Raw genomic sequence first — 21,542 nt, 5'->3', positions numbered from 1 at the left:
GCATGGACCCAGGCTTGCAGGCCTTATGTTCCTTTTCCAGGGGAAAGCCAACGCGAATCTTTCGTCTTTAAGCAATTTTTAAGATGGTCTGCTTCATTAAATTAGAATCATGTTGATTGCAAGGCTGAAAGAAGCAAAGAAATGCAAGGAAGAGCCAAACTGAAAAGGAACTTTGATATATGCCAGAAAGAAAAGTAAAAGCTTCAAATTACACTGTAGTCTGAGCAGCTTACACACGCTTATCTGCCTGCGGGAGAAATGACTGGGAGGGTGTGGTTTTCTAAACCTTAAATTGCTCAGGTTTATGCAATTCAGCTTTTCTTTGTACCTTCTGTCATACCATAGGCTTCCTCGTCTGACACAACCACCAGCCGCGCTCCGCCTGCAGAGCCAGGGCTGAAGGCTGAGTGTGGTACTCCTGCCCAAGCCTGGGGATTTCACACCTGCAGGACTCCGCCAGCAGCGGATGAGAGACACGGTAAAGCCAGACATGTGAGTTTAAAGATTTGTATCGTTGTTTGTGCTATTCCCGCTTTCACCCTTCAGTTGGGCATGAGTTGTTCCAGAGGACCAAAGGTGGAAGAAAATGCTCTGGCAAACAAACCAGCCCTGGTTTGCAGCAGAAGGGAGTGGGTGCCAACCTCAGCCTGCACGCTCAGGAGTGCCTCACAGTAAGGCAGAGATAAATACTTACTGGGTCTGTCATTAGTGGTTCAGTCTCCCCATAATCTAATGCAGGGATTATTTTCATAATCTCACAGAGAAAGCCATATAACGTACCTGTAGGTTGCTGTGCTTCTTGGTAGCCGGTGTTAAAATACTACTTACATACAAACTACGTGCTAGTAATGAAAAGTGCCATGCTTAGTTCATTACCTGTTTATTAGCTAGATATGTTTGGTTTTCTGTCTTCCTTTTGCTAAGAAGGTCTATTTCTTCGGGAAAGTATGTTAAAATCTAACTGATTATCTGTGGAAAGGTGCCATTTGTACTGCTGCTGCTTTAGCCCATAGTTTTATTAATTCTGTGGAAATCCATTTCTTCCCTTCCCCCAAGTTAAAACCCACAAAGTCTCGCTGCAGCCATAGGAGGTAAATCGAGGCAACATTTGCCCCTGTTGCATCTTGCAGCTTCATTTTATGCATATAACTACAACTGAGGTGAGGAGACAGAGAGAACTTGGTTTAGTTTTTATCTTTAGCTCATGTTATCCTCCACTTAAATTTATACTCCGTTCTTAACTCAGATGGTCTTGTAATTCAGTACAGATATATGCAATGGTTGCAAACCTGGGAATATGTATGGATACACATAACCTCTCATAAGTTTCTTTTCTACAAATGAGCCTGATTATTCATATGTGTACATGTATATGTGGACGTGCTAACACAGAACCCGGGGCTGCAATGAGGTTACGTGGACGTCCTCACACATTGAAGTATATACTTGGTAGACAAGAGATCTAAATACAGAAGTCAGCAGGGCCCATCCGAATGTTTAAAGCTGAGAATGCTTTGGGCTGTATTTATTGACTAGGGAAGGACTGCTTGCATCAAGCTCTCAGCTGCTCTGATATCTACCAAGCAAAAACATAAAAAACAGGAAAGGCGTGCATATTAGGCTTCTACTTCATGCTTCCACCAGGTGCCTGATGACTAAGAAAGTGTTCCTCCAACAGCAGGAAAAGCAAAAATACCTTAGGTGACTTTACCGAGCACTACACAAGGCACTTGTTTTCCCACAGTCTTCCATAGAAACAGAGTTCCCTGTTCATCCCACCCTCCAAAGCACTTTTCATTTGCTCGTTGACGTTTATGCAGAAAAATATCAAGGCAGATCCACCACTTAATTGAAACAGCACTGTCTATCACCTGCTGTCGATGGAAAAGCACAAATGCTGATCTGTAAATAAAAGCCAGGATTCACCATCAGATATTTGGAAAGCTGCTGCCTCCTGAGGAGTTGTATCCTCAATTCTCCTATCTATTTTCCCGAGACTGAAAATTCCTCTTAAGGGAGTAAGCTGTTACTAAGTTGCTATTTTATATTCTTCCACCCAAAACCTCAGAGCCTATGTATATTTTCCAAAACTATAAATTGAATCAATGTGGGGAAGCTTGTCTTGTTATCTTTCTCTTGCCACCTGAAAATATTCTCTCTCCTGCTGCTGGTTGCTCTTACTTGTTCATGGCCCTGTACAAGTGCGCTCCCTTTCATTCACATGAGTTCTGCTTTTTGGAAGGCTGTTCCAAGCCCATGTGTTTGGGCATTAACTACACCAGGACTTCATTGTAGCACAGAGTTGGAAAGAGGAATGAATGTTCCTGGCTCTGGGTTGCAATTGTCCATCAGAAGCAAAAACTGAATTGTCTTTTGGAAGAAGTTTGAAAGCACTGACGTCTTCCCCCAGCATAGCTTTTCTTTTGCAAAACTCAAATAAATCTTGCACGCAGGACGAGATGATAGATTAGCTTCATTTTGCTGCAAACCAGGAAATCAAGCAACGCTGTTTCCAGCAGGAAGGTAAATTAGTAAAGGCTTTTAAACGCAGCCAGTCTCCTCCACACTGGCTGCTGGAGGGAAGCAGTCCAGTATTTCTGAAGCTGTCAGTCCTGCCTGCGCGGCTGGGTGCTGTGCTTGGCCTGCCTGCCTCCTCTCACCATGGCACCAAATGGAGCCTGCAGCTGGTTTTGAGGGACTCCGTGGCCAGAGCCTTTTGGGGAGCTAAATGAGGCCCATCTCTGGTTAAAACAGCCAGGCACTGGTATCATGCAAATCTGCCTGACTTGGTACTGGTTTGCAGTGCACGTCCTGTTCTTCCACTGGAATTTCTGCTCCTAGGAACTGGGATGTGCAAAGGTGCTGTTGATCTTCCCGAGGCTATCCCCAAAGGCTCAAGCTGAATCTGTAAAAAAGATCATTATCTGAATCATGTGATTTGAGAGAACTCAACATGGAAGCAGAAACTTTCACCTTTGGTAAATGTTCAGGGAACAGTTAGTTGGCAGCTCCTGTCGCATAAAACTGCCTGCAACTGCGTACTGTCGTCATCCCTCTGAGTAAACAACAGTAACTCCTTTACACGGAAATCAAGGAGCTAAACACCCTGAAACCTCCAGCAGGTCTAGCAGCTCCTGGCAACCCTTGCCTCAGTTTTCCAGTTTTACTTTAATACACCTGCAACTTTCTTACTAAAACAAAGAGCCTTAATAGAATGATGGTTTACATGTGCTAGTAATTTCTTATTAAGGCATGAGGGCAACTTCTCATGCATCTTTTCAGAAAGTGGCTTGTTTGAAAGCAGGTAAATTCTTATTGTATTTAGGATATAATTCTAGTTCACTTTTTGCCCTAGTCTTTTGCTTTCTGTGCCTTGCAGCTATGTGGTATAGCTACTGTTGAGATGCTGATGTTAAAAATAATAGGTGATGCTGTTACTTTGTTTGCTGTTCTCCTTCAAAGCTGATTTTTGTTTGTAGCTCTTTATGCCATATATTTATCAGTATTTGTTCACACAGGATTTTGCAAGTAGATCTTGGTGCTGGAAAGTATCCTGTAGCATAGCTTTGGGCTTTTGTAGTTTCAGTCTGAGGAGTTAACTGATTATACTGCTGTGATTTCAAAAGAGTACAGCAGTTTAGATCCAGTCAAAAAGAGTCTGAGGCACTGAAATAGCTATAGCTTGTAGAAGGAATTTCAAAGAATTAAAAAATCCCTTTGCCTGCCTGCATGCAACAGATCACATCTGACAGCATGGAAGGATGCAGGAAGCAGGAACAGTTTGAGCACGTAATTCCTAATTGGTTTCTCATCATGGGATTAAGCAGCAAACAATTGGTCTCCACACCCACGAACAGGTTCTGGAAGCAGATATTAATCCAGCCACTGACTTAGCTATCTTTCCCAGGCTGGTGTCACTCGCGTGTCCTGACTGACAAAACCTTAGTAAGCCTCTTCATTTTAAGGAGAATGTTACAAGGCCTTCAGCAGCACACACATGTTAATTAGCAGTGGACTTTATCCGGGAGTTCCCACAAAGCCCCAATTAAAGCAGTGATGAATCAAATCCAGTGAGTAGTACCATCCTCAGGGATGTTGTTTCCCAGCACTGAGTAGATGAGGGCAGAACCAGGCTCTAGAGGATGTGTTTTGGTAGCTGAGGGCTTGGTCACTATAATAAACAAAATGTATTTGCTGAGACACTTGTCGGACAGGGATCTTAGTCATTATCCTGCTACAAAAATATGCCCTGGAACAGAAACTGTTTCACAGCTTTAGCTAGAGAGCTGCTTCCAGTCCTGGTCGAATACTCCCATGTTTCTCCAGTCCTTTCCATTTGGAAGTCAGTTATAAGCTCTAGCATAGAGCTCACTCCCAAATGAGAAATAATGACTATCACCAGACATAAATGGGCACTGTCAGCACTACTTCATAAAAGAGATAACTGCATGAAAGACAGTATGCTCTCTGTTCAAGACCCGAAAAGTAACCAACCTTAACAGCAGAAAACCAGTAGCCAGACCATGGTAGTTGGGCTGCTGGATTCAGCCTCTCCAGTGTGTGATATGTTTCCCTCTTTCAAACAGTGCATTTTCCTTAAATGTGAAATTCAGCACGCAGCATTGCAAAATGCCTGCAAGATCATCCAAACTTCTTCCCCTTGTCCCCTGAAATTTCTGTTTCCAGCTGCATATTGTGTGTCTACCCATTATTTAGGGGGCTGCCTCTGGGCTCTACCACACTCCTAAAATGCTGAAATTTACTTGTTGACTACCCTGCCCGGGCTTGTGTCCTCCTTTTTCCAGGTTCCTGAATGGGACTAGGGCCCAGCAGCTGTCACCCTGGGACGGGGTGGCAGGGAATGCTTTTTGATTGCGTTATTTTAAAGAGCAGAGTGTCACTGTTTCGTGGAGTTCTTCAAGAGGGACTGCTTTTTCTGATTAGAACGTGTTTATTCAGTTGATTCTTGTGGATCCAAGTGGCAGGAGGAAGAAACAGTAAGATACAGATGTAATGTAAGTTATAGACATTTAGAGACCTATAACTTAAATTAGAGATTTTAATCATAATAACTTTTATAATTAGATTATATCTATAATTGTGTCTAGTAATAATTATATATAAATTATAGTACTGGAGAACTATAAGTAGAATTGAGATACAGGTGATTAAATCTTTGCTCCATTGAATCTACTTACTTTTGCCATTGGGTGCAATGGACCAGAGGTTTTACCTAAAGCATTTGCTGCTACTGCTTAGGCAAGTCAAACTGGTGAGCTAGCTGCTGTAAGTTGCTGCTGTCCCTCTGTGGGTAGATGTTTCTAAAGCAGAGGACGCAGACCTAGAAGTTAAGAGTTTGTGAGGGCTTTCCCTCAGATCAGGTCTGAGAGTGTCTCTGTGGCCACACAGCTGCACCAGGACTCTTGTGATGAAGGCTGGGCATTGGCATCACGGGAGCCCAGCCCCATGGCATGGGAGCAGCCAGCTGCCCCTCGCCCTGCCCACCTAACCAAGCTGCAGGCTGCTCCTAAAAAAGGTCCCCACAGGGTGTTGTGAGAACTCATTAAGTAGTTTGTCAAGCATTAAAGAGACTCCTGGATCAGAGGAGCAGTTGTAAAGGCACAGTGTAATTAAAGCACGGCTTACTTTATTATGTGTTATTAGCAGGGTTATCCATCACATGTTCTGCACTTTGTAGTTATTAAATTTTATCTCGTGGTCACATGTGAGAAGATGCTATGTGGTCCGGGGGTGGCAGGCACCGTGGCTGTGGGAGGGCAAGGTGAAGTGTAAGGTTTTAATGTCCGCTGGGGGAGAAGTCCCCCATGGTTCTTTTGCCCTTGCCCTTTTGTTCCCTCTTCAGCAGCTCTTCCCTCCCCTGGCACTGAGGAGACAGAGAGGTAGCATCGCCTGCCTGCCCTGCTGACCCACTTGGGGCCCTGGGAAAGGATTGCAAAGAGAGATTAAGACTTACTGTGAAGCTGTATTAAATTAAGATTTTCAGATTCCCATGCATTTCGCTCTGCCTATTGTGTCGTTATTTTAAAGTAGGGCAGGCCCGCACAGAGGACACGTGGCCTGCATGCATGCCAGGTTGTTCATGCAGATGTAGCTCTTGCAGTGGTTTTGTGTTGCATTGTTTGTGCAGAGCAAACATCTAACGGGGGTGTAAGAGGTGCTCTCAGGATGCATTTGCGCTGGCTGAGCCACTCGCCTGTCACAAAGCTGCAAGTGAGTTGGCCAGGCCATTCTTCATCATTATTAAAGTAAATGTCATCCTGCAAAACCACAACAGAGTTTGTGCCACAAAAGAGATAAAAGCTACTTTAAAGCATATTAGAGGGTGCTGTGGTGGGTTTGGTTGGGGTTTTTTTGGTAAATGTTCTTAGTTCCACAGATCAGGAAGTCAACAAGGGTACTTACCTGCTGTCTGAGGACACAGTCTTCAAAGCATGGTGAGCAAAACTTTTTAACTGGGACGAGAAAGTCTTCTCTGAGACTAAATGAGCACCACTGGCAGCCAGGGTGCCACCATCCATCCATGCCTTACATCTACCCCAAGTATGATCAACCCCTTTTCCCTGCTCACTAGTACCCCACAGGCCCTTACCTTTGCATACTGGCAGCACGCTTGTCGTCACATTGAGGGTCATTTTTTCACCTGACGGACCAGGGTCATGGGGACTTTTGCTATGCTCTTTCTGCTAGGCCACCTCGGAGAGTAGCTGAACAATGCATGGTGGAGGAAGGGGTATCTTGCTCTTCTTAAAGAGGCTGGGTACATTTGACCTTGGGAACGTGGTAAGAAGTTGCATCCACTCATTAGGAAATCAGAAAGGAAGGGACATGCCTAGGGATAAACCTTTTTGTTCAGGGAAGTACCTCTGTTGATGGTACGGGCCATCTCAGTGCCTGTCCTGCTGCGTGTGGTAAGGCATGGAAGCTGTATGTGGGGAAGGGAAGGAGAACAAGCTTTTTGGATTACATATTGGGATTCAGTGGGCAGAATTAGTGAATACTATTTCTCTGTGGCTTTGTCTAATATGGTGTAGCTCCAGCATTAGTTTTTCTTGAGGGCTGGCTATGCATAGTTCCTTTTTCCTGCCTGTCTTTGCTGATGTGCAGTATGGCTTGGGTTCAGCCTGCAGCCTCACCTTTTGTGGGAACATTAATTTTTTTCTCTCTCTTACCCAGGCACCTATTATCATGGTAATTGTGGTAATTTAATATATGTGGAGGCTTGTGCCATTCTGTTAGAGTGGACTGAAACTGAAAAATGGATCCAAAAGGTACTGGGGAGCAATAGAGCAGGGGTGAACAAAAAGATCAGAGAGAGAAAAAAAAAGCACCATACTGTCCTGTTTCTTCAGGAAACAGGGTAGAAGCAGTGTCATGGAGTTAATATGAGGAACCAAATTCACGTTGAAGGTGCAGAGCATTTTATTTGATTTATTTTATTTACTTTAAAGCAAATGCTTTTTTTCCCAGGTTTTGCACTTTACTCTGTTGCAGCAAGGTTTTTGTGTAATGTCTCACTGTTCCGGTGTACCCACTGTGGGACCATATGTGCCTGGGGGCTAGGCTGTCTGGATTGAGGGCCAGCTCGCTGGAACATCCCATAACTCCACAGTGGTCTGCAGGCCCATGTTTCCTTGCTCTGAAACACAAGAGGAGGATTGGCAGACAGGCATTCCCCATTGCAGAGACACACCAGGCGCACCTGGAGCAAGGACTGGGGATGCACTCCCTCATGCAGTTTGCATGGACTGTTGTACCTATTCCTAGCCACCAGCATCTTGAAAGGCAGCTGGGGCACGTGGCTGTCCAGCCACACACAAACAGTTTTGTCATTTGGTCAAATGGCTGAAAGCAAGCTTGTGGTATTTGTGAGGCTGCCAGCCTTGCCAAAGCCAGCCGGAGCAATCAGCCAAATCAGAGTGGTAATGCACCTTTCGTTACATAACTCGCCATGCAATTTTATAATTTAGTATGTGAAACGTCGATGGCATTTATTATGTCAATTAGGATGAGCACACGTTTAGGAAGCCCTTTAGGAGTCAATCATAATTGCTCAAGAGCCTTGCTTCGGCCACATGATTGACTTCCTTTGAGCAGGTAGACTGTGTGCCTTTGGGAAGCAGTTACTCGCAGCCTGCCCATTTTGCTACAACTCGTCTTCGCACTTGGAGTCAGCTTGTAGTTCTGGCATAAGCTGTCGGTCCAAGTCTGAGTTTACTGAACTTTGAAAAAAACAAGAAATGGAAATTATTACCTCAGCCAGCATAGTATTTGACAACTAGAGGCATGCCAGCAACAAGTCTTTTCAGAAATACTGCCTTCTGCTAAGGTGAGTTCATTCATAGGATGTGTTCCTTGTGATGTGGGTAAGTTAACCGGCGGATACACATTCTCTTATTCAGATCTTCTCTTCACCTCAATCTTGTCCAGCTGTTCCTAATAGTCTCAAATTACTTCTGGGTGGAATTTTTTCATTTTAGCATGCTGAGTAAAGTTTTGTATCCATGAAATCACCAGAAAGAGCAATTCAGGTTTGCGTGGGCGTGTGAGAGAGACACAGACGAAAAAGCGGAATATATTTCCATACATTCCTAACAGACGTTTCAGATACATAATTCCACAACAAAAAAATTTTTCCAACATTGGTTTATTCTGTAAATTCCAGCATGAGCCACAGAGAAAAATGTTTTTTTCAAACAATCTGGTTCTGGTTTTTGAAGTTATTGTGCACGCAGGCACAGTATGACATTTCTGCTAGGTTTCACAGCTTGAGCTACAACTTAAAAAGTTGGGGTTATTCACCTACTGTACTGTACTGTTGGATTTTTCTATTCAGCTGGAAATGCCTTTCATCACTAAAGGCTCTGCAAAGCGCTTAGATTGTTATAAGCTCTGAGAAGGACTTTTTGACTAATAATAACAGCTTTGAAAAACCAGCTGTCTTAAAGCTGAAGCCAGGCAGCAGAGAGGTTTTTGAGCTCCTGTTTGTTGTCTCAGAGACTTTCTGTCTGTCTGATGTGCTGAACCTTTAAATACAATTATTGTCCTCTAAGAGTTAGTTCTAACAGTTTTTCCTATAACCTTAAAAGTCAAGCTGAATTCTTGTCTGCTGTATCGGTGTCTCTGGGATCCCCAGCTCCTCTCCAGCTACTGACTTTTTACCAGCAGGTATACCTCACACGTCTGCCCGTAACAAATCTCCGTTGGAGAGTCTACTACTGATTACACCTCAGACAGAAATAAAATGTTGTGACTTTTCTATAGGTAGAACAGATTTAAAAATAAGGGGGGGGGAGGGGAAAAAAAGAGAAAGATATACATAGGACAAATGCTGGTCCTAAGGTGTGATGATAGGGTTTTAGGCATCTTAGTGTTTTATAACCTTCCTTTGAACAAAGTTTCTAGTATGGGTAGGCTGACTCAGTTCTTTGGCCTTTAGTGCAGCTATGCCAAGGTTGGTGCAAATTATTATATGATATTTTTAAACCAGATCTTTGGAACATGACTCACCATTTTTTGGATGTGAAATACTCTATAATATGTATTATTGGAGTATGGGTCACTCTCTAATGTTTTCCACAACTGTTGTCTGGTATTCTGAAACAAACAGGCTTGCCCAGTGGCCTCCAAAATAAGTACTACCTTGAACAGTAAAGTCAGTGTAATCTATAAAATTTTCAGTTGGAGAGAAGTAGTTAATGGTACAAAACACAGTAATGGGAAAGCCGAGAGGCCTGCCGCCAGTTAAGACAGCTGGATAAAAAAAAAAAATAAATTAAAACAGCATTAAAATTTCTCTAACTAATGGCAAATAGTTTTGTATAAGCATTCAACCCGGTGCCTTGATATAAAACCCTGAATATGAAATAGGTAGTCTTGTAACCTGGATTCTCACAGGAGTAGTAAGGGCTATGCTCCCCTGAGTATAATCACACCTAATCCTGTATAACCTGAGGGGTTTGTGCAGCTGCTTGAGTGAGGGAGGGACCTCTGCTCCACTCTTCTCCCCGGTGTGGGCGAGCCACTAGATGGGGACAATGCCCATGTCTCCCGACCTGCCCGCGGCTAGCCACTGGCATCTGGGCTGAGGCTTCTTAAAGAGTGAATTCTGTGACTGTGGAAGGTGCCGAGGCTCCTAGCAATTTTATGTGGGTATTTTTTAACAATCAAGACAGCAATCTCCAGGGTCTCAGTAACACAAGTTGAGTATCAAGGAAGGCAGATGTTGGCTACAGCATGTTCACCGCTCATGTGGTGAAAGGAAGGCCAGGTAAAAGCATCTCTGGAAGAATAAGGAGCTTCAATTTGGCAGCTGGCGATGCTGCTGTCACCGAGCAGTTTCCTAACATGCAGACCGGTCCCTTTGGCCATACAGTGCCATGCCGAACCCTGTAAAAGGATGGCGGTGGCTCATGTAGAGATGTGCATTTGCAGGAGATAACAGCCCATGCAGGGGCTGGAGGAAGAAAGTAGCACAACTTCGTTATCACAGTCCAGCTAAGAGGAGCACGACAGCGCTGTCAGTAGTGTTGCTGCCTCCTACGGCGTTGTGCAGCAGAGAAACAGAGCATGAAAAGGCATCCCCTTTTTAATCACCAGATATAGGATTTGTTATGCCCACGCTTAGAGTTCAAAAATAAAACATTAATAAAATGTGTTACTTAAATACACAGAGAGAAACCCAAACCAAATATAAAACAAAACCAGCTAATATTTGGCGATCTTACTGTACTGTTGAGAATCCATTTCCCCTTCACATGCTGGCCACCCTTTCCCTTGACTGAGGATTTCATTATCCCCAAGCCATGCTACTTCAGAGCTACTGGAGCTACAGAGCAAAACCCCTACTTGTTTTGCAGTTTATCTGTGTCACTCATCTGTTTTCCAATGACACTGTTCACTGGCTTGTCCTTAACAATTTGTGATTTTAGCCAATTGCTGTCCTCCCAGGCTCCGTGTCACTGTTTCTCTGGCCTTTAGGCATCTATTTTCCCCTTCCTGTTAGCCGCTTCCTCACTATCTTTCATCACTTAATTCTTTCTCTTTCAGCCTCAGTTACTCATTTTTTGCTGCCTGAAGCTTCTTCCATTCTGTGCCACACTACTTCCAAGTGTAGCCTCCCAGACTGCTGGGTTAATATTTGACAGTGTGGCTGGGCGAAGGCGGTGGGGCTTTGCCGCTCTGTCAGCAAGCCCTCCTCCTGCTACACTGCTGCCAGTGTAACTGGGATGGTAAGTCAGGATTTAAGCTTAAGGTTGGTTAAATGCTTCATTGGGATGGGACTTGGCTGTGCAAGGAGATGAAAAGCATTCTCTCTACCTACTCCACCTGTTTACTGCCTGTGGTTTTTGTATGGGTTTGTTTTGTTATTCTCTTAAATGCTTCTCCGGTGGCTGCAAATTCCTAAGGAGTGAAGATGCAGACTCCTTCAAATCGGTGCAGTCTGTCGGGTAACTTCTTTTAAAATTGTGCTACCATGATACTGGCTTTCACTGTGGTCACAGCCCTGAGGGTTGTTTCGTGCCCTGATGTGACCATTCTCATTCCAGCTTGTGGCTGAAAGCTTGGCAATGTGGATATCTAGGTCCACAGTGTTCTTCCTTCACCTTTTGCACCATATTCCTGTGCTTCAGGTTTCTGTCTTGGACTGGAGCTTGATTTACTGCAGTGTCACAACACTGTGAGATTCCTACAAATCTGTATTTAATTTTATTTATCTAAGCCAAGCTGTGCTAGGCACTGTACAATTATGCTAAATCTGGGACCTGAGTTGTTGAAAACTTCTTGCACAGCAGCAAAGGCTGGTGTTGTCTTCTTGTGCTATGGCACCACCACCACCTCTAACGGCTCCTCCTGCCAATCATCCATGCAGCAGCCGGTTCCTGTCAATACAGCTCTTGGTGTAAGCCAGCTGTGAGGCTGCCAAGGTGACATCCTTGCCTTGCTGAGGTTGCCAGAGCTGTTGACACTGACTGCAAATGGAAGTAGGATTCTTCCCCACTCCCTTCCCTTCTCCCTCAAGCACGGGCCTTGAAGAAGAGCCATTCGGCTGGGTAATAATTGCCTTTTTTCAATCAGCAGTGGTTTACCATCTACCTGTACAGGGTTCTTTGTTCAAAGTGTATTTTATTATTCATTGTTAATAGAAGAAGTAGAAATATGCTCTGGTGATCAGCAGCTCAATTTTAAATCCCCCTCTGCCTCTCTTCTACATTGTTCAAGAGGATCCGAGGCTTTAAGCTTCCTAAAAGGACATGAAACTAATCATGTAGCTTTTTATGGCAGCACATAAATGTCATAAATACAAATGGCTGCAAACGTTGCACGCAGTGTCTGCCTCTGAATGTGTGTGACAACTCCACTGCACACACTCCACGCTAACTCCTTTGGTGGTATAATCACCTCCCAAAGACAGGCAGCGATCGTTTCATTGCCTGATATGTCCAGCAATTTGAGAAGGTTCATCGTGGATGAACATGGACCAGATTAGCCAGAAGAGGCTGATAGATTCCCTGTCCATCCCACCCCCCACCCCCAATTTATTTCATTATCTAGTCTAAATTTTCTAAGTAATAGAGGCACTAGGACTTGAATTAAGTCCTTCTAAAAGTTCAATGTCTGTTACTAATTAACATGGATGTTTTTGTTTCCTTGTGCTGTAGCAAGTATTTGTAATTTATGTAAGCATTGTAAAATTAGGTAGAGTGCCCCGCATCTGCACTTTTTCACTAGCAATGCATTAGTATCATCTCAGGTTCATAAAGATTATCCATAATGTGGCCACGACAGTCTGGCTTTGTGTCTGCTGGGTCTTCTCTCGTAATTTTTGCTGCAGCACAGCGTGGCCTTAGGGCAGCAACACCTCTCTTTCTCTGTTGTCATTGCAGAAATACTTGTAGCTACTTTGGAGCTGTAGCACTATTTCCAGTTGTACCTTAATTTTTATCAGGGGAGTTGATGTGTTGTACAGGTGGGAGCAGAGGAGTGGTACTTCCAGGGGTGGGACATGAGGCTGGGAGGGGCCCTTACAGATGCCTGTGCTCCTGTTCCTGTCTCAGAGCAGGGCTTTGGGTCCGGCTTTCAACAGGTTCACTGATGGAAGCCATGTGTTGTCTCCTGCCAGCAGGAAGCAAGAATTTCTGTCCTTGAGAACATCCATGAGGCAACAAAATGTTGGAGTTGGCTCTCCCTGTGCACTCACATGGGTCTACTGGTGTGTGCTGGTACAGAAGGACATGGCAGGACAGTGGAGAAACAGCATGATATTGCCAGCTTCCCTGATTGCCCCAGCTGCATTTAAAAATGTAGGAAAAAACAAAGTTTCTAAAGCAATGCTATTTCTGTTGTGCTTTATTGATTTCTAATACATTTAATGGCTATTTTTGAAGCCACAATCCCACAAATTCCCAAGCTGTTTATTGCCATTCTTGCAAGCTGCCCTCTTGACTCTCGATGAGTGAGGGATGTGGAGATCAGTTAAATGCTCTCCCTCTCCCTCTGCAAAAGACAGCAACTGGTAGATAACATACCAGCTCGCAGCCACCGTACTTCATCGAGAAGCTGGCTAAGAGCTACCTACCAGGAGCCACTTGCAGTGCCCGAACAGTTCCCACCTCAGCCTCAGGATCATCTTTTCTCATTTCATTTTGCTGTATGTCACTTTAGTAGAACCGAGTAACACTGGGTTTGATTCCTGTATTAAGATAGCAGGTAGAGTTCTTTTCTGCACTGTAGAAAGATGTTCATTTCTTCACAAAGAGCTGTTCATAAAGCTCTGGTAAATATTTTTACAAAAGGAAATATTTGCCACAGTATAAAGTAGTTTAAATATTTGCAAGAATTCTAGTAGGCGATGATTTTAATTCAAATGAAGCTACTGCTAATCATGAGATGGAGCTTATGCAGAATTTAGTCTTGCAAGCAAAAAATATTATTATACAGCCACTTAGCATAATTGCTACATAAGAATAGGATCTAGCAAAGCATTAAAGTGAATGTCTGACATTTAAGCATCTGGTTAGAGTTAACGGGGCTATCATTTTACCTTTATGCCAGAAAAACCCTGCCACGGTAAAGTTTAATTTCTCAGGTTTAAAGCCTATGAGCTTTGCATAAAAATTAGGTTTTATTTCATATGAAAACGTGCTCTGTCATAGTCAGATATTTTTTTCTTATTCTTTCCCTCATTTGCCCTCAAACATGGGTGTCTGAGGCTGACACATTGTCTCAGCAAATTAAGTCAAGCTGGAAGGAAAGGTACAGTCTTACAGCAGAACAGCAAGTAAGATTTACATTTTCAAGCAAAAGTAGTAATTAGGCCATTGCATATTTTATATTTTCATGTTTATTTCCAAAGCGGTATATCAAAATAAACATAGATGTAATGAGACATAAGTAGTCCAATGAGCAGTCAGGGTACATCAAGTAAAAACTACAAATTACTCTCCAGTTTTGCTGCCACCCACACAGTTATACCAGCAGGCAGGTGCTCTGGCCAGAGCTAATTGGATCTGTAGTTTTGGGCCATACTGAGGTTCTGTAATAAAAAATTATGAAGGGAATAGGCCTAATTTTGAGTGATACAGTACTTGGCATTGTGTTGTGGACTTCACTTCGGCACGTGAGGTATTTAGTGCTTTGGGAAGTAAAATGAAGTTTTGAACTGGTTTATGATGGTGCAGATGGTTATAACTGCTTGACTTGAGGCATCCAGAGCAGTGCCGTGGCGGTACAAGCGTACAGGCTTGGAATGCAGAGTCCATTGCTGCTGTGGAACAAGGACAGTCTAGATGGTCCCAGGCTCTAAATCCTCATGACCCAATTGTCCTCCCGCTGGCGGTGTGTACAGTGTCTGTATGCTTGTGTGTGTTAGGTGAAGTGGCTTCTTGCCCTTGCTGTGCTGAGCAGGCAGCTTGCGCAGTAACCATTATTCTTACCTATATTTCTGCACACAGTCTGGCAATGTTTGCCTACACATGATGCTGCTTTCCCAGCAGAAGTAATGTGACCATAAAATCAGCTGACCGGAACTGAAATTATGTGCTAATTTAAGGGTTTCAACCGTTAAATGTGTGTAGTAGTTCTCCCTATTTCATAGCTTTCTTTACAACGAGTGTAATTGTGTAAATGAAGCTAGATTTAAGAGAAAAAACCCTGGAGTTAACCCCTTTTTCTGCCCCTTTCTTTCTGCACTCCCACCCCAAAGGTGCAATTCTTCCCTAATACCTGCTAGAGTGCTTCATATCTGGGTACACACTGTAAGTATGATAAGATAAAACAATCCAGATCATAACCCTTTGGCTTTTTTCCCCGCAGACCTGATGGTATACACAAGCCCTGCTGTGGCTCTCATGAATAGAGAACAGGCTGGGTATTCCCGTCTGCCCTCTTTTGAATTGCATCAATTCTGATTACAAGCCAGAAAGAAGAAGAAATGGAGGATAGCTCCCCGCCACTCTGTGTCACCTGTGGCCAAGCGCATTTACCAGAAGAAAACCACTTGTACAGCTACACCGAAGAAGTAGATGATGATCTGATATGCCACATTTGCCTGCAACCTTTGCTTCAGCCGTTAGACACGCTTTGTGGTCACACCTTCTGCACAGCCTGCCTTACGAACTTCCTCGTGGAAAAAGACTTCTGCCCCATGGACCGCAAGCTTGTGATTCTCCAGACGTGCAGGAAGTCCAGCATACTAGTGAATAACCTCCTGGACAAGCTAATGGTTAGCTGCCCTTTCACAGAACACTGCTCAGAGGTCATGCAACGCGGTCACCTCGAACAACATTTCCAAACCCAGTAAGTTGTGGTTGATAGACCTTTTTTTCGCTATTTTTCTTAGGAAAAGGAAAAAATATCTTCAATTAAATGCTGATTAAAATAGACAGTTAATGTAAAGAAAGTTTCATTGATTTCACTCCCAATGAACATCTACAGTATCATTAATTTAGAGCTGAATTTAGTCCATTTATGTGACAATATCTCATTCTTTTTTTTAGGATCAAATACATTCAAGGTACTTCATGCTATCATTAGCAGTTCTGGGTGGGTACTTTGTGGTTAGCTGCATAATGGGAGTGTGTATTCGGTCATCCAAAGAGATCTGTGAGTTTTGGGAAGCTGAGCTATCATAAATATTTTAGTAGCACATTAAGGGTTTTATAATTGCCTTTTCTTCAATCCTTTTTTGAATCGCAAATGACCTATATGAGAAGTAGAGCAGAAAATACTCCAGTTTGGTATTGGTCTTTGGAGCTGAGCACTCCCTTCCTCTAGGTGAGCGCTTACCCAGTGTACTGCACCGCTGAGCTTGGCGAGGCCCTGGCTGGACTCCCCCTCCAGGCTTACCTTTTCTGGTGGCCAGGACACCCTCTCTTCTGGCTCTGGGAAAGACCCCTTCAGGGACCAGTTTGGTTCCTCTGCGAGGAGAGAACTGATGATGAATGATCCTCTGTTTTGCACGTACTGTTGCTTTTGTTTTGCGTCTTCTGCCTTTTGGAAGGAAGGCAGAAGAGTAAAGAGATACATTTGGGCTGTGGTTTCTGATGGCAGACAAATGCTTTGGCATAGTCCAGGTAACAGCACCTTGGTTTTAAGGAGAGATGGGGTCTAAGAGATGCTTTTTTGTGGCTGGTATCTGAATGACTTCCCCTGTGGGCTGCAGGTATGAGTCGTGTTCCTAGGTGTGTGCTCCTGCGTGTGTGTTGTGGAGGAAGCCCTGGGTGACCAGCACAGGGCTCCAGACTGCTGGTGGGGGCATATTCCTGCACAGACATGGCAATGCTGAGGGTCAGAGCATCCCTTGGTCAGCAGGCTGGTGAGCTGGAGGACCAAGGTGTGTTCACATGGCTGCAGGCTTCATGGTCTTGAAGCTTGTAACTGGAAATGGCTCTGCAGCCTGCCATTCAAACATGTCCCCATTTGAACCGGAGACCTCATTTCCTGAAGCACCTGAATTCTCATGAGGGATTTATTTACTGAAGATATTCACTGAAGTTATGGTGGTTATCCAACCAAAAAATGTGACCGTTTTGCATTGCTAAAGCTGAAAAAAAACATGAGCAAAGGCTTTCTTGAGCCCTTGCAAAGCTCAGGAGCCCACTTTTCGCATGCTGCAGGTTTGGTGTTTGTGGATTTAGGTGTCCTTGGTCCACCCAGTTCTGCACCTGGCTTTCCCTGTTGAGGGTGCTGCTGTCTCATGCGTCATGGCGTAAGAGGTGGTGGCAGTAGCCTCCAGCCCAGGCCAGCCATGCTCTGCAAGGTTAGCTTTCTGCTGCTAAGGGGAAAACTTAGCAAAGTTACTTTTAATTTTCTGCCTTTGGTCACTACTTCTCTGATGGGCTTCAAATACTAATATCAATAGTAATGTAGGTAAAGGGACTGACAGTCTGCCGTGAGCTGTGGTCACTGAGATTATGTTTCTCTACAGATTCCAACCACAAAATCTTGAGCCCCTGGTGCAAATACCCCTTCCCTTTGCTTATACATACAGCTGACTTTAACGTATCTTAGATCCTCCTTTTTGTCTTAATTTTTTGAGATGATGGTGCTGTGGCCATAAATATAGTAGGAAAAAACCATGACACAATAAGTAAGCAAATTGAAATATTTTTTTTTACATAGAAGCCACACAACTAGCACCATTCCTGGTTTCTAGTGTCAGCTCTCCTACATGGACATACACAAGTCCTATCAGTGTCTTGGTTTCTCCTCCTTAAGTTAGTGGTAAAGGTACTCTTCACATACATAGCTTGCAGAATTGCAGTGTTGTAAACCATGATTTGGTCCTGTAAAAGCCTGGCAAGTTTTATTCTGGTACTTACTATTGAATGTCCATGGCCTGGATTTTCCCCCTCAGGACCTCTGAGATTCTATGTCTCTGGCTCACTTGGCCTGACCCCAAACAGGGGTCGGAAAAATTGGCTTAGTAGCATGTTTTCACAGCCTCTTGCTGTCCCTCCTCCCCTCGTCAAGCTCCCTCCACGAAGTCCTGGCTTTGCAAACCCAGGCAGCAGGAGACTGGGGAGATGGAGCAGGGGTCTCTTTTCCCATCAAACCCTAAAGCCTCTGAGGTAGAGCAGTACAAGGCAGTGTAGATAGATTGGCTAGTTCCTTCTTTGCCACTCATAACGTGGATTTTTCTTCCTCAGGCTGGTTTGGAGGGCTGAATTACCTTAAGGCCAAAGGACAGAGAAATAATGGGGAATCTTTGCTGCTGGGCAGGTTTCAGCTTTCCAGGGAGCGGAGAGCACAGCCTCACGGGCATTCCCACCCAAAGGAAGCATTTGGATGGAACTTTCTGAGTGACCCCTAAAGGGGGACTTCTGCAACCTTGTGCTTGCAGAGGCTGCGCAGTGCCTTTTTTTTTTTTTTTTTTAGGAAAGTATTAATTATCGCCAGAGGTACCTTATGCCTCTGCCTAATTTAATTCTCAGAAATGCAGAAACTTCTCTCACCATCCCACCTCCAGCTCATGGCAGGGCAGGAGAGGAGGAGGGCATTGTGCTGTGGCATGCCCAGACACAGCGTGAGCAGGCTGAGCTGACGCTGTTCTCTTTAACTCCGGTGAATCAATAGAGAGGAAAGGAAGTGTGTGACTTTGCTAATAAAAAAAAAAATAAAAATTAATAATCATAAACAATCCTGTGCCTGTGGCAAAAATGGCTCAGAGCCATCTGAAAATCTCAAGTGAACGTGATCTGTGTTCTCAGTGAATAAATTAAAGTGGGCTCCACTAGAGTGAACAGGGCAGTCAGAAGCCCTCACATTTCTTGCATGTTTCAGGCTCAGACCAGCCCCTGAGGTCACTGATGGGACAAGGTGAGTTTGCTGGTTTATGCTTTGTAATCGATGAGAGAACTTTATTTTTTTTTTAAATGCCGGTTACTATGGAGCAGTCCACTGAAAGGCATCCTCATTTAAAATGTTTGCTCTTGCAACCTTCAAAAAAAACCCACAACAATACCAAAACCTGCTTGAGAAGAGACACGCCCTTGGATTATTACATGATTTATGTTTGCACAAAAACATCTGACTGGATTTGGGGAATTCAGACTGAGAGGCAAACAACCAGCAGTTGGCTGTGATCTTTTGCAGTGTTTTACTTTAAAAAGGTGTGGTCTTCTGATATCGCCTGCTTCAAAACTCCACGGGGGGCATTTTTTTCCCCCCTTGTCAGACAGCTACACCCTTCCGTGATGCAGTTTAGCTTGTAACCCATCTGCTTGTGGGCAGTGATGTAAATGTACCAGCTGCCTCTGAAGAACCACTCTGAATCCTGCAGGAGGCAGGTCTCTTCCCCGAGCATCGCTTTCCTCTGCAGCATAAGTCACTGTCTCGCCAACCACGCTGTGCTGTCCCTAAAACCTCACATCTACACATCTGAGAGTCAGATCGAGTAATCCTCTTACAGGTCAATGATTTTTGCAGTGTAGCTTCGTTTAAGGGATTTAAGCTTGATTCATAATGTGCTACCATTGCGTTGAAATGGAAAGGCTTGCTTAGAAGGGGCTTGGCTGGCACAAAAGCTTCACGTTGTGTGTCCCACCAGCACAGAGAGACAGTGGGAAGGAGGAAACCTAGCAGCAGTGCCAGTCCTGCACTGAAAATGAAGGCTCTCCTGTTACTGGTCCTACCTTGGCTAAGTCCTGCAAACTACATAGACAATGTGGGCAACCTGCACTTCTTGTACTCCGAGCTGTGAGTACGCACAGTCGCGCCGGTGTCGTGCTCTCTGTCTGTCTGTCTCACCGGAGTGGCGGGAAGGGGCTCGCCACGAGCGTTTTGGGGGGTCTGTCTGTCTGCCTGTGTGTCTGTGTGTGTGCGCATACGTGTGAAGAAAATCCTGCAACGTCTTGCCAACAGCTTCAAACCGTGCTGTGAACTAGCTGCTTCCCATCCGGAGGGCTAATAATAGCAGTACATCCCCATTGCTTTCTGCTCTGGAAGCAGCTGAGACATACTGAGTGAAGCTGCCTTTTTCCTTATCAACTTGCTTTTCTGTGCCGACGTTTTCAGTGGTTGTTGGGTTTGGTGGGTTTGTTTCCATTTCTGAGCCTGTGTTTTTTCTTTACCATAAATAGCTTTGCAGGGGAGCTGGGCATAGAGGAGGGCATCAGGACAGACACCCCTGGTAGAGCACTCTCTGTGTGTACATGCATAATGTTCTGTGTGTAAAGCTGCATGCCTATAGCAAAACGCTGAGAAGCCTTTCACCAGAAATAATTCACTCGAGACAGGAAAGAAATTCCCATATTTCTGTTTTTGCCCACAGCAGGATGTTATTTTCTTTGTAGCACAAATTTAAATGTAGCAATCCATTCACGTATCTTCATGGTTTTTTTAAAAAAAACCACCTCAGACAACCCCATAGCTGATTTTTCCATCCCATAAAACAAATATTTTGTGGTACCATCTGTAAAAGATAGTAGTTTAATTTGTGCTTGAATGTTATTGTACTAGTTAATACGGCTTTTATTACTAGAAATAGATATTTTTTCCAGCATGTTTTTATTAATTATGTTTTGTTTGTATTTTAACAAATTGAAAACTCTTAAGATCTTCCTTGAGATAATGAATGAAATGGCTAGTTCTGCTCAAAAATGAAAAATTACTGTATTGTGCCTAAAGTGAGAATGTTTTAGTAACAGTTGTGATTAGTACCAATAAGACTAATTTCCAAATGATTTTGCCTCTACTGTCTGACAAAAATAGTGGTGTTTTGCAGAAACACAAAGTCCCCTTTTGAAATTCTTGTGTGATATGCATGGCAACTATTAATAATTTAGTCACGCTGTGTACAGCAGCTCAGGATTTCTGTATGCCATAGTGTTTTTAAACATTTAACAAATCTGGTGTTGAGAGTTGCAGCTATGCCCTCATCTTAATTTTCTGGCATTTTGTTTAAGAATGTTAATTTAAAACAAACAAACAAAGAACCCAGTTAAGCCAAGCAGGCTACAGGAGCAATCAAGCTCAAAACAGAGCAGATGAACACTTATAATGGAAACAATGGCATCTGGGACATCTAGTTTCCAGGAAAACAAACTGATGGGATTAATCAGAGCACAGACGCAGACGCAGCCTACTTGCTTTTCTTGGGGAATTCAGGTTCACTGATTCTCCCAGGGTAAAGGGCTACGACTTACAGTAGCTGTTGTCCTTTATTTATTTAGCCTTCTAACCCACAGAGATGTTAGTCTTGCTGGATGTCGGCAGTCGTTCTTAGCGGAGTGGGTGCAAGCTGGGGCTTGGACGTGCATCTTCGGTTGTCAGCAATGGGAGGTGCATGTCCCCTCCCCGGTGCCCAGCCCTGGACGCTACCTGGTGCTGGCAGCTGCTGCTCAGGAGCTCCTGCACCACTCCATCTCTGGCTGGGGCAGCGGGAAGCAGGATTTGCTGGGACTGACATAAACCAAAAGGGCGCCGGGGCAGTTTGAGCTTGTTTCAGGAATTTCTCCTCCTCCACATGTATTTGGTGCCTTTGGATGCCGCACAAGGCACTGAATTATTAATCTGTGGGATGG

The 21,542-nt window shown here is 44.1% G+C and overlaps 1 protein-coding gene across 6 annotated transcripts in view; it reads left to right on the top strand.

Annotated features, from left to right (window-relative positions):
* The first annotated feature begins 356 nt into the window (after positions 1-356).
* Positions 357-21,542, top strand: part of LNX1 (ligand of numb-protein X 1) — an 83,098-nt gene continuing 61,912 nt past the window's right edge. For 2 of the 6 annotated variants that reach the window (XM_027779306.2, XM_005232101.4), the window contains exon 1: positions 19,307-19,716. In XM_027779306.2, the coding sequence (XP_027635107.1) occupies positions 19,683-19,716 (34 nt within the window). In that variant the 5' untranslated portion in view covers positions 19,307-19,682. Of the gene's footprint in view, positions 493-15,333; positions 15,817-19,305; positions 19,717-21,542 lie in introns of those variants that run through there. The other 4 variants (XM_027779301.2, XM_027779302.2, XM_027779303.2 and 1 more) reach the window with 4 other exon arrangements.

This window comes from Falco peregrinus, chromosome 2 (genome assembly GCF_023634155.1).
Source record: "Falco peregrinus isolate bFalPer1 chromosome 2, bFalPer1.pri, whole genome shotgun sequence".
NCBI lineage: Eukaryota > Metazoa > Chordata > Aves > Falconiformes > Falconidae > Falco > Falco peregrinus.
The sequence above is the reverse complement of the archived record's forward strand: the minus strand, read 5'-3'. Positions and strand labels throughout refer to the sequence as shown.